This window comes from Gavia stellata, chromosome 1 (assembly GCF_030936135.1).
Source record: "Gavia stellata isolate bGavSte3 chromosome 1, bGavSte3.hap2, whole genome shotgun sequence".
NCBI classification, from domain to species: domain Eukaryota; kingdom Metazoa; phylum Chordata; class Aves; order Gaviiformes; family Gaviidae; genus Gavia; species Gavia stellata.
In genome coordinates, this window is record NC_082594.1 from 103,991,202 (window position 1) to 104,009,881 (window position 18,680).

Consider the following 18,680-nt stretch of genomic DNA (forward strand, 5'->3'; position numbering starts at 1 on the left):
CCAGTCCCTACTTACAGCCACTTGTGTTTCAAAACAGACCAGAAAAGAAGAAAATATCCTCACAGTATTTTTACTGACATATTCTCAGTTGAAACTTTGATGGTAGTATTCATATATTAATTTTTCATTTCTTGCATGCTAAAAAGTACAATAAAAAGACTCTCAAGCTATCTTTACACTTGAGGAAGGAAAGTTTGATCTCATCTGTTTCCTTTAAATTTCATAACTTGCAAATTATTACTGGCAGTACACTTGTTTGATAAAAAATAATTATGTTACTTCAATTTTTAATGTGCAATTTCTCAGATTTTATACAACAATGTAAAGTTGACATAGGATAATAAAATATAGTTTTTATCCATGAGGAGATCTGTTTTAAGATAACTTCCAAACACTTTAGGCATGAGGAAAATAATTTTAAAGATCTTCACCAAACTAAAATTAACATACATGTATTCCGTATATTAACATTGTCCCTGCTGTATGCCTTAGTATGGTCCAAATTCCCAACACAGAGACTATTTATATTATTTTCTAGTGTGTCCATATCTTCTTAAATTGGAAGAAATATGTTTAGAAAAGAAACCTGATCTACTAGAACATATAATGGGGATAGATTAACTTCAATTATGTTACTTGAAATAAAATATCCATTATATAATGGATGAAATATCCATTATATTAAGCTACTGGCTGGCAAGCATTAAATCAAATATAGACTTCTACATACTCTGTATCTGTAGTAAAGTATTATAACATATTAAACAGACCTTTATTTTAAAATCTCTTTCCAACACAGGACCAATCCTGTATTAACCGCCTCACATAAGCTAGTTGAGAGTTATGAAGACCCCTGCCTTTTTTGGTACTGTATTCTGAGTTTTTCCAGTTGCTCTACACACTGCGTCTGGGCCAGCTTCAGTGTTCGGTTCTCCTCTGTCAGTTCTGCGTACTCCTTCGCCAGCTGAGCAGCATCCATGCTTTCTTTTTCCACTTGTTCCAGCCTGGCAATCAGCTCCTTTCTGGCGATTATGGAAAAAAACAAAGATTAAAAATGGCAGTATGCAAAAATTTGTCATCGTGTGTTAGGTTAAAGCTGGACTATAGTTTGTTAACATGGTATTACTCGAGCTCTTGTGAAATAGAGGCCTAGCAAATTAATTTGTTGGAGTCCTCCTCTTCCCTTTAAAAGATGAAGCTGCCAAAATCTCTGATAGGTTTGCTGTTCAGTGACCAAACCTGCAAAATGCTGAGGACCTTCAAGTATCCCTAACTTCAGTAAGAGTTGAACATGCAGTTCATGGGGGAGAATCAAGTTCCTGGAGACCGCATGCTAATATTTTGCCTGAAGAAGAACAATTTATTTTTCTCTTAATACCAAACATATTTGAAAGTCAACAAGGGGCTTTTTTTGTTCGGTTGGTTAGCTTTATCAGTAAATTCTGTGAAGTACACTTGGTTTCCTTTTCTCTGCTACAAAGAAAAACGATTCTAGGCACATGAATCTGAACTACATATATTTTTTTTATGATGTGTTTATGCTCAGACCTTAGCCCTACTGCTGAGGAAGAGTGATAGAGGTGCAAACCTGACCCCTCCTGGTCTTTTTAAGAGCAGACACAGGAGGATTCAAACTGTTGCTTCTTTCTGAATGGAGTCACACAGTGCCCTGTAATCCCAGAGCTGGCCAGGAGCTGGAGTCTCTTGTATAGTATCAACTGAAATTACCTCAGCAGAAGTTAAGATAAAAGAGGTCTTAAAACACACTGAAGGCATGAGTAACTCACGGGGTATCTAATCGTTCTCCACTTAGTTACCCAGCAGGCTAGCCTGGCCTCTGCTTTTTTTCCCCTTTAAGTCAAATCATTTATTCACCCCTGCTACAGGAAGCCTGTTCTGAAAGGTTCTTAGTTCTTTTGATTATTCTAGCTCAGAGATTAGTTAATCTTTAACGGTTCATAGCCCAGTGACTTTGTTTCTCAGTCATGTCAAAACAATGCTTTAAGATCATCAGTGGGAAGACGTAATGCCTTCACAGTGGATAGCTTTTGCTGCCGTCTTTAAAGGAGCCCTCTTGTCAAGCTAGACCAGTGTTTTCAGACAGGAAATGCCTACAGATTAGTAACTCTATCACCACAGGTCAGAGTATTAATGAAATGTTAACATTTCAGTATTTGCTGATCACTTGCATTACTTACAGCTGCAAAACTACCACTTACAGCAGCAAAACTGTAAGCACCTGGGTTTTGAAAAACACTTCTATCTGGTCTTCTTTTATGATGGGTTTGATCTTCCTCTGTCTTTACTGCAGCTTTCAGTGATAGCACAGTTTGCCCATGGTTTAGCCGACTGTTCACAGCCACAGTTACTGCAGTTCACGGAGTCACAAGTTAGAAGAGACCCCTGGCATACCCATTTCTCCCAACTGTGTTTCCCATACAAAAAAAAAGGAAGAGTTAGCAGCTGTTACAGCAATTCTAAATCATCCAAAAGTTGCAGTATCTAGAGACACACCCGTAGCTAAAGATGTTGGCTTTGTTTAATACCACTGAGGTAGTGCATAGCAGCTGTGCTGCAGCAAAGCCTCTTCTCTTTCTTTTCACCAGGTGAAAGGTATATTCAATCAGGTCTTCAAGAGAAAATATCAAGTCTGTATTTTTGTTTAGCAGAATTCTATTCACATTTGGCTCAATATAGTTGTAAAAATTTTAAAAGCAGCAAGCCATTAACAGATTCATTTCTCTTTGCTTGGGCCATGCTAGATCAGCCAATTTTCAAATTGACCAAGATAAACTGATCTTGCTAGACAGTTCGATATTCCAGCTCCTATTAATGGGACTACAGGCCACGAAGGAGTAATTGCACGTATGCTGTAGAGAGTGAGAAATGCATTTAGGTACAATGAGATTTTACAAGTCCAGCAGCTTTAACCACTTCAGTCTCTTAGGGCCTCCTCTTGAAGATTTTTGTCTCTTAGGACCAAAAGAGAGCTTCAGCAATATTTCTTTGCAATTATTCTACTGGTGCAATGCTAGACTGAAGGATTAAATTAAGCTCTTTCAAATTACAGACTATTGACTCAGAAGTGTTCCAAACAAATTAATTCAGAATCATTCTTCCTTACTTTTCTTACACTTACAAGGTTCTTAAAGGGAGATACAGTGAACACGCTAATAAGTAATCAGCATCTTAAAAGCAGATAAACCTTTTCCACTGGGACTTTTAGTACATGTAAAAGAAAGGCAGTACTCTATTTGGACTCGAGCCAGGAGTGGCACAGACAGTGTGCAAACTCAGACACCTCTATTAAAGAATGTCAGTCCTGGTTTGATAAGATGAGGCTATGTGCAGGCATGGCTTTCATACTGCTCTCCAGTAACACTTAAGCAGCACAGATAACTTTTTTTTCCCCCGCGATATAGCTTTGCTACGAAACAAAATATAAATGCATTAAGATCAAAATATACTCATTGCTGTAGTCCACACTCTAGGACCTCCCTTGCAGAAAGCAGTTTCCTTGCACTGAGGTAGTAAAATTGCCCACGTCTGAGTCAGCAGAACCTACTTACTCCCTTCCCATCAGGATCAACACCTGTTTACAGGGTAGGGTGATGTTTCAGGCAAATAGTGCCAGCCTGCCACAGAGATCTAAAATTAGAGTACCAGGGAATTGCTAAATGTTATGAATGGTGTGGTTTACGAAGCTCACAAAAGGATGAGAAGAGTAACTAACATTTGCTTCTGATCTAATCCAGGATTTGAAATTAGCTTCCAGAGGTTAAGGAACACCGTACTAAGCTCTTGCACCATCTAGCCTTTGTTATGGTGCTTAATAAATACATCTAGCACTGTGTAATCTGTGCTTTCTGTTAATGGTTACCCTGAGTTTAAATATTAACAGCATTGATAAGGTATTTTCTAAAATGGTGCTGAGGTACTTGAAGCTTTTGATCTGTAATGTACACTGTAAGTGTTCTTTTTCAGGGGGTGGTTGGGATGGTAAGAGAAGACCAGTGTGATTTGCGTCATAAACCAATAAACCACAAACTATACCAGAGCAGGAGAAAAACCCAGCATGGTCTTATGGAAATTATTTCTCTTGTCCTGGCCTTAATGGCTGACCATGCAAAGAACTGAGTTCCTTGACAGTAATAGTCACAATTAATAAATACCAAGAAAAGTGAGAGATGAAGCAGATAAATCTATCTGGAGATAAGTGTATTTGGAGATGGACTGGACTCAAGGAAAACAGCTTCCACAGTGCAAAGAGGCAGACTTGTCTTTCCGCCGTTGTGAACAACATACTCAGGATCATGCATCTGTGGTACTACACATTTTTTCCCAGCTAACGTGTCTGTGTGTTCTGGTGGCCATGAGGTCATTCACCTTTCCCATATTTGACATGGCTTTCACGTCAGATAGAATCATGAGACCCTATAAGGTAACTGCTGTCTGAGGAGACTGCTCTTGCGTGTTCAAAGTCTACGAATTAATTTTTAAAACAATGAGACAGCCTGTTTAATGTAAATGAAAATATTTCTTGGATGCCAGCACATAAAAGGTCTGTAAGTATTCATCACTGCAGTAGAGCAAGTTGAGGTTTCTCTTTGTATTAGGAAAGGTGTAATTTCCACTATTTGGCAAGTAACACATATTTTGGATACACGTGAGATGATGAAAAATCAGGTCTAGAATGGGAAAATTACTAAGATAAAAGGTTGTCTTTATCAGTCTTTTTCTGCTGTACCTAAAAGACTACTTGTCTCAACAGTGTTGGGAAAGACACTCCAGAAATAGTGTACCTGGAGAAACCATCTGGACTTGACACCTTAGAAACATCCCTATGGTCATGAGAGCATGCAAAAGCATATGGAAGGTTCCCACAAAATTAAGCAGGCATCTTCACTGCATGTCTACTGTAATATGTGTAAAAGAAGGAAAAGAAATCATATCCATGGCAAAGAAAAGGAGTGGTCCTAAACCAGGTGGTGGTCAAATGATATTTTCTGGAGAGTTATATTAGAATTGTCTGGGGGAGGAAAAAGAGAAAACCAGCCAGTGCTAAGAATATAAGATATAGCTAGCAACCATGGCAACTCTAATATTTAACTACATAATCCAGGGTCATTATCTAGTAATAGCAATATAACAAGTGCTCAGAATAACCAGCCATCCCATCCCTTTCACCCAAACTTAGATACCCAAAAACATCTGTTATGGAAATACATGTGTGTTTCTGGAACATAAATTAAATTACATTCTGTGACCTAAATGTGGTGTGTTCTCGCTTCCACACCCTTTTCTTTCTTTTTGATCATGTCTCCCATTCCAGAGTGATTTTGTCCCTTGTACTACATATTGCTGGCATAAATGGGAAGAGTTTGAGTGAAGACAGCAAAGCAAGCTATGATGATTTATATTAGCAAAAAAATCTACCCAATGTTCTTTTAAATTCTTTCAATTTCTTGCTTACTTTTGTTTGTCTTTTTCCTGAGTAACTTCTTTTCCCCTTCTTATTTGCTTTGTCCTTTGATTTTCCCTTTTTTGAACCTGCAACCTCCCTTTCTCTCTCACATTTCCCATTTTCCTGTGAAATAGTTGTTGTCTGCTCTCCCACGCCCAGCCTACTACATTCTCTTGCCATCTACATTGCACGCAAGAGAAAGGGGCAAATAAGCTCTGTTCTTGCCCTGATGAAAAGCAACCCTTGTCATTTCACACCACTGCCTTTCTATACTTCAGCCATACTTGATCCTCACACTACAGTGACAGAGAAGTCAAGCTAAGTAGAATTAAAACCTTTGAAACGTTGCAAAAGAGCAAATGTTTTTGACTATTTTAAAACAACGTTATTCAACTTTCTATTTCTTAAAGATGTCTCCTTTAGAAATATACCTGCATGTATTATTTCATGTATAAAAGGCTACACTGAACTTTGGAGGTTGGAACAAAAATTGTTTAAAGTAGAATGAATACTATTCCACTTTTTGTTTTACTAAAAAGCTCCAATACCTGTAGGGACATTTATGTCAGGTTAACTTAACATTATTTCTTCCTCCTAGCCAACAAATCAAAAATATTTGCTCAATCAATTTTCTGCTCTTTTCCTGACAATCATTGTCTTCAGCATTCTGTGTGCTCAGTGTACTACCAGTAGGCACCACAGGCGCAGCCATTGCCAAGTGGGACTTGACATTTTAATTCCACAGATGAGTTGTTCTGTGAAGAGGAAGTTCACAGCCCTGGCAGGGGCACCATCCAACAGCACTTCTGGTTGCCTTTGGTAAAAATGTACACTGAAGAACACTGCATAAATTGTTTGTTCCCATTACATGGGATGAAACTCTATCTTTGTCCATTTTATCAAAATAATGTTTAAAAGAAATAGACAATAGATAACAGGTGTATTAGGCAATTGTGAATTTTTATTTCCATACATTCAAATTCAAATGTAGAAGAAGATAAAGACACCTGCAACAGGGGCAAATTTCAGAAAGCTGCAAACAACTCCATCTTTTCAATTTGATTATAACTGCTTTTGAAGATAAAAGCTGTGCATCTCATCAGACTTTTTAGAAAAGTCAAAGCATCGTTCCCTTCCTAGAATGGAATATTCAACATGCATGCCACCCCAGCCATTGCAATCCACTCTTCTCCATTCAGCATATGCTACCTCATAAACTTTCTTTAACTTTCCCACTGTAACTGTTGAGAACGTTTTTATATATAAATCAGGGATCACTAGACCAAAACTCTCTTTTACTGCTTGCTTACTCCTTCACCTCCACACTTACACTCCCTTTCTGTGGAGGAATGGCTTAGTAACAAGGGACACGATCTGATTCCCATGAGCAACCCAGTCTCTGATGAGAGGGAAGGCTCGGAGGAAACCGTTAACTGTCCTTGAAAGCCTGTTGTGATAAGAGACAGTGGAATGGTAAACAAGAAGGAGCTACATCCACGAAGAGGAGAAGTGCTCCTGTGCGTGCACAAGAGCACTGTACCAATCTCACTCGCTGCCTTGGCGCGAGAACAGAGGCTGTAAGCCAATCATACAACTGTTGTGGACGCGTGTTCTTGGCATCTGTCTATATATACTCTGTAAGCTTGAATAAAGGGGAGAACGACTATACTCATATTGAGATTCCATCGTTACTCCGGGTCCGTCTCCCACTCCAACACCTTTCTATCTAGTTTTATATCAAAATCAAGGTTAATGTGTTCAGGTTGTGTATGCTTACATGTGTGTAAAGGTATATGTGTCCTAAAAACTTTTTAATCCACCTTCCAAATTTCAGCCAAACTTCATGTGGTGGAGAGGTCTCAGTTAGTTTCTGGAAGGTTTTATAATAACAGACTGCTACAGAAAGGAAAGACACCCCAAAGGGGAAAGGCAGTATCATAAGACCTCCTCCAAGATACTACAAAATGGAGAATCTACCTGGAGGGAGGGGTTATAAATAGTTCCCATCTGGAGAAAAAAGCTTCAGTTGGCACTTGCAGATTTTTAAACCTCAAAATTCTGTTATTACCACAGTGCACCAACCTGTAGGAAATTAAGCATCTTCAATCCCAGTGCCTGTAGGACCACTTCTTCAGATTAAGAGATCTGGAATGTGGTGAAAGGTGCTGCACTGATATTTGTCATGTTTAGGCATTTCACAGCTACACAGCACGTGAATATCTAGGCCACAAATATGTAATTAGAACGCATATAAGAATCACAATAATAGAATTCTGTTTGCTGCCTTATTCTGCCTTATTTGCTACCTTATTCAGCCACTCTTGTTTTAACATATGTTTACTGGGGCATGAAATCTTCTATCCACAGAATAGGTTCAGCAAAAGTAGCAGTGCTGGAAGCTTCCTCACATTGTTCCACTGTTGACATCCACTGGTGGAATGAAGGAAAATGCCAGCCTGAAGCCCCTTAATTCATCTACGATAACCACCGCTGAGAGGCTGACTTCTGGGCTTAGAGGTTGATTAGGATAGTTTTGAGCTCAGGTAAACAATTTTGTGCATGTATCTGCCATTTCCAAGGAGCAAAGTATTTCTAATTTAGCTAGTACCACAGATGCCATAGATAAACGAAAATGCATTCAAACAGCATTTTTTTTGTCTTTCTAGTAAATGCAAAAACATATATGTGGGTCTAGTTTTCAAGGGCTCCAAGCTTACTTCATAAATGTGCATAACTGATTCAGGGATGTGTCAGTAATAATAATGCATTTATATTAGTAGACTCTAAAACCCAAATGATCTAAGGCTACCTTTTGAGTTTATACATCTAAAATTAAGCACTTAACCATTTAATATTTTATAGTAATTTTGGATTTTCAGAGAAGACAAATACACATGGTTTCCACTGAATTCACTTGGTTGCTAAATACACATGTAAGCAGCTTATATTAGACAATCAAATTTGATAAATCATTGCAAAATTATTTTAATTAATTATCTTCTCTACATCTTTTTAAAAATACCAATTACTTTTGTTTGGCCCAGTTTAATTAATGATGAATCAAATGCAAACACAGGGACAATGTAGCGTTACTCTCTTCTGGCTATTTTTTCTTCTTTTTTAACTTTTGTGCCAATCTGCCAGCAACTGAGTGCTATACAGGTCCTACAGTGGAAGGGGATTTGTAGTGGGAAACCTCAACTAGTTCCGACACTTCAGCCAACAACTAACTATACTGTGCCTGTAGCCATCAAACCTGATAAAAACAAGTCTTTCTTTCTTACCCTGCATAGTCTGGATTCAAGGAGATCTTTGGCTATCTTACTTGTAAGACTACAGGATTTCACCAGTTTCCCTCCCACCAGCTTGCTTCTGCAGCTGAAGACTCCCATGGATGCAAACTTGGCTGAAATGCGTGGTCAGCTGTGCGAAGATTGCTATGAAACAGATATAGTGGTCCACCTTCTACTCAAAGCCCACTCTGCAACAGAGCTCTTTCGACCCCTGTTGCTATATTACAAATATTTCTGTTCAAGCAGCATTTGGAAGAATGATGGTGTGGTCTTCATTTTTACAAGATATCGACACTGAGGTAACTCTCCCTGAGGAAGGCAACACTGCTTGAAGTCACCTTCAGTGTGAATGTAAAAATAAAAAAGCATTTGAAAGAGAAAGTTTACTTAGCAGTTACTGTTATTCCTTGGGGTTGGTTGCCTGTGAAAAACTTTCACTACTCGCCCTCTTTCCTCTCCCTGAATTTCTTTTTCAGGTTTCTTGTGGAAAGGGACCAAGAGTCACCGAGTGCACTTTGCCACTTAATAGTCATGCAAAGATGACAGGGGTATGAGTATAGGTCATAGACAAGAAATAAAGTCTCCAGCTTATGCACTTTGGATATGAACACCTAAACTGTCAATGTACATGGAGACAATGCACCTCACAGACAAATGTTTACTGTCAAATACTTTAAACCTAACTGAGGATCCAGTATGTTCTTTATTAAAACATGTAAAATTAAATTGAAAAAAATATCCCAAAATCTGAAAAAGGGACTTGCACCAGCTGAACTAGATTGTTATGTGACCTGGAGGCTGTCAATGAAGGTTTTAAGGGACACCTGTATAACTGAGGGCCCAGAGCTAGGACAACTCTGTGTCTTTAGTAGTCCCCGTTGATCCTATGGACCAATGGCCTAACTGTTGTGCTGTCCTGTAACCATCAGGCAGAGGTATAAGGTCAGAAAATACCATGTGAAACCCTCATGTTTAAAACAGGATTTTACAAAGAGAATATACAACAGGAAATACTTTGGGAAAGTTACTCACTTTCTTTCTTCCAGCAGAGCAATTTCTTTCTTGACCTCATGGTATTCTTCTGCTATTTTGCAGTGCTGTTTGTACACCTGCATAGATTCCTTAGAGTCATGACAAGGAGGCAGTGGCTTTAAGAAAAGAAGAAGAAAAAAATATATATATACTGGTTTTGAATAAAATATTAGGAAAACCCACATATTTTGAAAGATACAGTATTTATCTTAATTCCTGTGAGAACACTTACAGAATTTTTTTTCACCCTAACTGCATGATATGGCCAAATATTCCTAGTGATGGCCTTTCACAGAAGAGAAAAAAACCACTTTCCTGCATAAGAATATGCATAACCTTTCCAACCTTGGAAGGATTTTCAGAACTTCCCTTGTTAACTTTGTAAAGTATCCCTAAAGATTGTTCAAAGAAAGATTTCTCCCTTAGCTCCCTCTTTTTCAGCGACAGTGATATAAGAATGCCAAAGTTGATGCATTGGTCAGACCCATAAGATACCTGAGCACGTTTTCACTGCAGAAACTGCAGCACTGAGCAGAAAGGTAATTTGCGTGCAAACGAGCTCTTATTCTCCAATTCTGCAAGATGAGAAGAAAAGACATGGAAAGCTACTGGCTAAACACTTTTTTTTATAGATGCAATGCCTCTTCCAGCTTACTACTAAATGGGACAGGACCATGACTTGGGACACTGGGGCTGATTCTGGACTGGAGACTGGACTCAACAGGAGTTTTACTGCTGAATCCAGTGCAGCCAAGATTTTGCGATGGGTTCTATCCCAGCAATGCCTCAAGCTGTAAGTAGTTTGCTCAAGATCATACTCGGTTTCTCTGCGTCTCTATTTTCTGTAGAAGGGGACATGCTTAGTCAGCAGAAATGTTGTAAGAGTTAAATCAGCTATATTTGCAAAGTGTTTTAAGTTTCCATGAGAGGTGCAGGTGAGATTGAGAGTTGAAGTATGACAGCAATTAAAAAAAAAAATCAGATAAAAAAGACACAGTGAAGGCAAAAGCACTGTACCTCCTAACCTAAATACCGACATTACTGCAGTAAGATTTTAAATTTTTTTTAATGCCCACTGGAGGTAATAAATATGGCAAATAAAATCACTCTGTCCTAGGACTCCTCATATGAATTACAACCAAGATCTTGAAAATATAGTTTGGTTAAATGTCAGTGCTTTTTGTTCCTTAAAAAGAATGCAACTTAATTTAGGCTCCAGGCTTGACTGTCACATTTTGGCTATAATACTTTCAGGAAGTGTAGTATTTTTAAGTTATCAGCCATGAATCAATTGACTGTAAATGAACTCCAAATAGCATGCTTGAGCCACCTGTTTGAAGCAAAAGGAAGCACTTAAAATAGTTCCTTTACTGTCCAGTTAAAGAACATCCAATTGCGTTTTACAATATAAGTAGATTATTTTTTATTTTTTGTTGTCCTACTTTGACTTTTCTCTTTAGTATAATATTCCTTCAGTGACATTGTCAAGAAAAGAAAAGCACAAGTCTTCAGACTTTTCCTATTTATGATCTTGTAAACCTTTGTTTTAGCTAAACTGGAAATTTAAAATTTTACTAAACATATTCAGAGACAAAGATTAAAAATATTTTTATCTAGGAGGCAGGGTAAGTTGGCTTCAGATGTACCCCAATGCACAGATGTAACTAATGTATGGACCTTGCAAGTACTTGTAGATGGTACATGGTTCCTCACTGAAATTTTAAAACAGACACTCATTTTCCATGTTCTAAATGTGAAAATGCTGTGACATAATTGTTTCACAGCACATTGTTTTATTCTCTCTGAGCTTGGAGAATTTGGGACCCCAGGGAAAGGGCAGTCCATTACTTGATGAATCTGGCCCTTAGGAAAGGGCTTTTAATTGCATTTCAATGTGGATGAGCAATAGCACCATTCATATAGCCACCCAAATAATAAGCATAAATTTAACAAGACAGAATATAGAAGTCTCAGTGCTCTAATCCAAGAATGCAAGGGTGAGCCAAAGTAGCATCTCTGGTATCTACCAGAGATCAGCAAACAACAAATGCGTCACAATAAAACAATTTTGAACAGTACCCGGGGGAAAGTCCCCAAACAGTGATACTTCAAAAGAAAAAAACCTTGCTTTTGCTTCCAAATTAGTTTCCGCAAATCTAGCTGGTTTAAACCGCTTTAAAAATTAAGGCAGCATTCAGTTTCTATATTCCAGCTTCCCACTCAAAAGATATATATAGAGAGCTAAAAATTATCTAGTCATGCTGAGACTTAGTATCTAATTCCCACTTAGAACCAGTTGCTGACTTTCAAACCCCTTCCTATCATTGTTTCCTCTTCAGTGTCTTTTTTTCTTACATTGATATTTTATCACTCAAAATAAACTGATAACAAAAGATACAATCAATTTACTAATATTCATTTCATACAATTCTTTTCAATCTTGTCTGATGCCATTAAGCACTATATCAATAACTTCTTTTAATTTTGAGTGTATTTTTACTTTAAAATGTAAATTTGATTATATTTTTATATGACTAGATGACTAGACAATTTGGTTTGCTCTTTTGTAATTCTGAAATTTCTAAGAAAGGTTTTGGACATAGTACCTACAGCATCCATGAGTAATTTCTGGCCAGTAAGAAATGAAACAGGCTTTTGCATTCATTATTTAACAAACACCTCTACTACAATCGCAAGAAAAAATGGAGAGACACCAAGTCTGGTCAGTTCTTTGCTACCCACCAGAAAATGCAAGCCAACACAAAAGCACAGAGAAATTATTTTACTGATGTCTAACAGCCTACTTTTCTGACATAAACAAGAGTGCAAAGAATTAGTGATACATCTGTTCCCACCAAGAGAAGCGTTTTCAGAAGATGGCAGGGCAAACGCCTGAAAAACAAATGCAGAAACAGAAGCAAAACTTGCTTACTCCAAAGGGGTAACTCCAACTTGCCAGCAGACATTTACAGTATTAACATATTTCCACAGAAAAGAAAACAATAACAGAATAACAACAGTTACTGGACCAGCCCATACTCATCTAAATGGGAATGGGAGGAACCTGCAAAATCAGTGAATCCAATCCCCTGTTATCAGAAGCAAATCCTGCAATTCACAGGCCCAGTTCTGTCTCAGAAAAACTGAAGTCCCCTGCCTCAGTTGTAAGACTAGCCCAGAGCCTCACCAAGGATTAGAAATATTTTTGTCATTTCCAGTTTGGTTTTGTTGAAGACAGGATTGTGTAGTTTTTTATTGTGCCAGCACTATCTTTCATTCAAATGGTGGTTCTTTGTCCTACCTGGTTTACCCCTGAGATGTCCTTATAGAAGGCTCTCATATACTTTCCAAGACCTATGTCTCGGTAAAGCTGCATTCCTCTAATCCATCCTAAATGAAATTTCCATTTTCCCTAGCTTATCCAAGCAGTCTTTCTCTGCTCCCCATTCCAACTGGAATGACTTTTTTGAATGCCTGTGGCCAGGCCATGGGAAGTGTTGCAGATGCTACCCTGATGGCATTCCCGTGGCAGAGAAAAAGAACTGGCATTCCCACCAGAAGGCACTTTTCATCCATTAATTCTGTATACTATTTTTTTGGTAAGAGTTGCTCGTTTACCCAGGCAACTAGTTACAACAAGCCTTAATAAAGTTCAATTTGTAGTATATTTTTTTTTCACTCTGAAGCCAACAGCCATACTTTAATTTCTCCTTAGGACAGCCCAAGCTTGTTACTTCATGAAATATCTTGTCCGTCCATAAATTAATATATATAAAAGCATACCTGCTACATAAGCAAAAACCACCCCTGCCAAAGAAAGTTATATTTAATGGCAACAGTTGCTACTTTTAATCCTGCTTATTTCAGGCTTCAGTGTCATCCACCCTCATTTTCCTGTGCTGGTAAAATATGCACACACAGCATCTCTGATTTTGTTCACAAAGCTAGCACAAAAGCTACAACTTTCAGTGATACTGGTGGTCTATCCTACTATGTCCGACTTTCAACAAGGTGTGATTTTTTCCTTGTATTTTGTTGAACACTGTGATGTTGACAAACTTTCTACAGAATCCAGCAAGTAGACAGTAAAAGAGCCTGTCATAAGCTATTCTGTAACTGCACATATGTATGTACATCTTTACAAGACATATGCACTGTTTATTTAGATTTTTGTTTGGAATCCAGATATGAAAGATGTTGGAAGATGATATGCAAAGGCAGTTCATGAAGAAATAGAAAGAGTCTGAGTGGTTTGGTCTGTTTTTTTAAGACAGGTTGAAGGAGCTGTTCTAATTAAAACCTTTGCTGGGGGACACAAAAGGACAGTTTTCAGGTTTTTTTTTGCTTTACTCACATGACAAAGTTTCTTTTGCCTTGCCATATGAATATCAGCACTCCATACCCACAAAAGATGTATAGTTGATAGTGTCAACCAAGTGTTCAAAAATTTTAAAACAGTTTATTTTTTAATTCACCTTTGTTTGTTTGCATTTACTTTTTGGTTCTACTGTGGAAAAAAAAGCAGAACTTTCTCCTGAAAAGGTTGGAGTTTAAAGAAAAAATTGTATCATGCAGTTTTGCCAGCTAGGCATGTGGACTCGTCTAGAAGGTAGTCTTTAGCACTAGTCTAATTAAAGAGTGGTGTCTCACTTTTTGTAAATTTGGTAATTTTCAGCTAAAATATTCTGGAAAATCAGAAAGTTCAGTGCCAATATTTTGCACATGGCCCACGTTCATTATATGGCCTTGTGTACTCTTCCATGATGGAAGAAACCACATTATTCCAAACAAAAGTGATAGCTGCATATTGCAGCTACTTTTTGTTGTGCAACTGGAACTCTTCAACCAGTTTCATATATCTAGTCTAGGATATATCTAGTCTAGTCTAGTTTTACTACGAAAGTAAGCAGTTCTCTTTCCTCCAAACAATTCAAGTCAACTGGATGGGAGCAATTGAGAGTTTTGCTCTCCTTTCCTGAGAGATTTCCCATTCTTTTCTAACGTTAGTATGATGCTCTGACTTTGTAAACATCCATGTCTTACATAATCTAATATAAGATCATAGTTATCACAGCAGCATTACAGGAGACTTATCAAGTTCATAGGCAATCAATTCTAATTATAGACTACCACGGTACTCTAGGAATTCTCTTGGAATTTAATACATATTAAAAAATACAGCACACCCTTTAAAAATACAATATACTTTTAAACTTTCTAAAACAATTTGTATGTGTCTAACAAGAGTCTTGGTAGTCAGTAGAAGCAATAGCTCCATTATTAAAGTTCCAGAGTAAACAAAGTTTCTGCTAAATATTTGTATCACACACAAAAACCTGTCCATTTCATAATATTTTCATTACTTCTTTTGTATAGACATTTCCCACTTGAGCATGAAAAACTACCCCTTGAGTTAACAAACTGATATTATAAATGGTTGGAGTCTTTTCTCTGTTGCAGCAATTTTACGGTCACCTAACTCCATTGATCTCAAGAGATTTGTAATACAAAATATGACATAAATGTCTCTCTCAAGCTCATGATTTCATGAGAAGAGATGATAAAGAATTACAGAATTCCCTGTGCATCTGTATGTGACTTATGTTCTTCCCTCTTCAAGATCAAACTCCCAGCTGGAATAAAGATTTTGATGGAGAAGAGGGAGATAAACTGAGCAAGTCACAGGAAATGCTGGAACAGGACAGACAGCACACAGGGCGTAGTAATGCGGGTACTTAACACTAGATACCTTCCTCTATATTCAGTGACCTAAACAACAAGGCCTTAGATGCTGATGTAGATGTCTAAATATAGCGGATAACCCGTAGTAGAGTGTCTGTCAGAGGGGCCGCCACCCACTATGCAGCTAATCAAGGAAGCGCCTTCCAAGGCCCAGTCCAACTTTTACATGAGGCAAAGGTTAGCATTTCCCAATAACAAACTGACAAATGTAGCAAGCTTACCCTCGCTGCACTACCCACCACATTGCTCACACAAGGGAGGGGGGGAAATGACACTGAAGCCCAAATAAGCAAGCGCTTTAGCCTCATTCAAAGTGTTGCTCATCAGTGGGGAGAGGCTAATTTCCAATACTGCATAAAAAAGGAGTTGAAAGCAAGAAGTTTATTAATATGAGCTTTGTTTCACTGGTAGAATATCAGGAACTTCTTTGTAGTTTTTTTAATAATAAAGCTACAAAAGACACCAGGCTTTTCCTGCATACAGCTTAAACTGCTCTGTTCTCATATGCAGGGCTTTTGTGTTTGGTTGACCATACTTTTCTTTCTTTAAGTTAAAAAAGAAAAAAAAAAAAAAGCAAAAGTTTTGAGTTAGAGAATTGATATTATTTTCTTACAAATTGCTTCTTGGAATTTCTTCCTCTCAGAATAGTAGAAAAACGTAACATTCAAAAAGGTAATTGGAAAAGACAACATTTTTGGTCTGAACCTAGCTAGTAGATCAGCACACTATACTGATCATTTTTGTTCTTCAGAAAGAAACTGTAACTTTCAACTAGGATTGTCCTCTAGTAAGAGCCCTTATAGAGAATTAGGTATTTGCAGTTAGTCTCCTAGAAATACCTTTTCTCCAGCAAATCCTACCTCTACCGCTGTAAAGTTGGTGCCATTGCTTGGGCAGCACGGTTTATTACCCTGTCAAGGGGGAGGCTGCACTGAACTTTGCCCTGCCATCGGATACCAGTACCCAGGGAGTAGGTATGGTAGGATCGTGGTAGGAAAAGTGGGAACACTAGGTAATTCTGCTCAAACAGCCAAGTTGTCTGCCAGGGCCTAACATAGAAGGACAAGGGCTTGAAGCCTAAAACAGAGGTGCAAATTGCTTGGTACTCAGGCTGTGGTCTGCTGCCTGCATGCATAAAATTCTAAGGCTCTGATTTTCCAAGTCACTCAGTGAACTTACATAGCTTTCAAGCTGCTCAAAATCCAACCTGCAGATCAGCAAATTTGGCCTTTTTGTTTGTTTGTTTTGTTTTTAAAACAGGTTTCAAAATTTTCCTTTGTATGTTTGAAACATGGAAAGTTATTACTTTTTTTTTTTTTAAAGTGCCTATTATTATACAGCCACCTACCCTGCATTTATAGCTTGCTTCTTTAAATAAAATACAAATGCTTTTGACTGTATTTATGGCATGGTGATGAAAATCTTGTGGCTCTATACGTGATATTTTTATTATGAAAATATGTACCAGCATTCTTACAAATTCAAGCATTTCAGGCTGCTATGCCATAGTTGATTAAAGTGTTCGTTTACATGACACTTCATGTGTGCTGCTTTATACTAGCTAACTTTGGGATAGAGAAAAGCATGGATGGAATGACAAGAGACACCACTACTCAGTATTTCTGCAGGTCCTGGTGAAGCCCATGTTGTAGTTTGCTTCTGTAACACAGGAGCTACCTGTTTCAAAGCTGGTATGGTTACATTAACATAAATTGCAACCACATTCTATACAGGGCTGACACACCCTTAGCAGTTTGGATTATAGCAATTTAAAACAGTAATTAATATGAAAATGTAACTATGTAAATTATAACTGTGTTACAGTTATTTCTTGTTTGAAATTTTAAAGCAGTATAAATGTAACATAATTACATTAAATAGTTATAACTTTAAGCTGTGATCCAGATTGACAAAAGCAAGGAAATTTAAGTTTCCCATTGCTAAAGCTAAATACCCTGTTACCTCTGCATCAGCTCAGAACCCTGTGTCAACTTAACTGCCTCTGGTTGAACATAAGGGCATCTAAATATAAATACACACATAAGCTTGAAAAGCTAAAGGATGAAGCACTACCATTAACTTTATACTTTTGAGTGGTTGAGTCAGCCAGATAGTCCTCCTAAGTTATCCTTTCAACTACCTCAATATTACCAAAAAAAGTTTCTGAAGGATAATAAAAAGAACAATATCTGAATCAAAGCCTTTGACTGTTTCTTTGAATTTGTTATCATATTGAGATCATGGGAGTAAGAGAAGGTTCTCTTGGAAAAAAAAGTCAGGTACTTAACAGACCAAGAGGGTGTACTTAGTGAAATTGCTCTAGTGCGTACTTAAAAAACTTTTACTGAAGGGCTATTATTTATCCAGCAGACTTGAATGCTTCCAGGGGAACAATTTCAGTCTATCATGAAATTACATATTTAGAGTACATTATATGTTCCAGAAATGGGTCATAAAAGTCCTAATAAAAAAATCATCACTTGGCCTGTAAAGTACCTACGTCTAACACTAATAATTTTGTTTTTATGTACCAACAGTAGTAATGATAATCATACTGTGCTCTTTCAGAGCAATCTTCACCCATTGATCTCAATGGTCTTCAACAAAAAAGGTAAAAATTATTAACCTCATTTCAGAAATGAGCAGAGGGATGAAGCAACTCCTCTAGGATCACACAATGTGTCACTGACAGTGTTGGAAACAGAATGCAGGTTCTTTACTTTCAATTCAGTGCTTCAGCCACAAACCAATATTGCTTTTCCCAAATTGAATTCTTCTGAGGGGAAAAAAAAAATCAATTGTCTTTGCTGCACTGGAAGATCAGTAGAATAAAGAGGCCAACACATTGCCCTGTTCCTTTCAGCCCAAATCTTGTTATTCGTTCCTTTAATCTTTCCTAGTTATGCCTAAGGAACCTGCCCCTATTCTCAGGATTAGAGGGAAGAGTCTCTGTCATCCTCCATTCCTTCCTCAGTCATCCTTTTGATGAGAGCAGCAGGAGAGAAAAGACAGTCCTTTAAGTCAGCAGCCCTCCAGTGTTGTCTCACTAGTTGACGGGGACAGGAAGGATGACATCATTGAACACGGTCTGCTAACGCCTTTCTCAATTTACACTCAGGAAACAACTGCCTTCATATTGAAATATCAGA

The 18,680-nt window shown here is 37.8% G+C and overlaps 1 protein-coding gene across 1 annotated transcript in view; it reads right to left on the minus strand.

Moving 5' to 3' along the window:
• Nucleotides 1–795: 795 nt before the first annotated feature.
• MAP3K7CL (MAP3K7 C-terminal like) overlaps nucleotides 796–18,680 on the minus strand; it is a 28,183-nt gene continuing 10,298 nt past the window's right edge. The window contains exons 4-5 of the mRNA XM_009806819.2: nucleotides 9,790–9,905; nucleotides 796–1,022 (exon numbers count right to left, since the gene is read on the minus strand). Coding sequence (XP_009805121.1) covers nucleotides 842–1,022; nucleotides 9,790–9,905 — 297 coding nt within the window. The 3' untranslated portion in view covers nucleotides 796–841. The remainder of the gene's footprint in view (nucleotides 1,023–9,789; nucleotides 9,906–18,680) is intronic.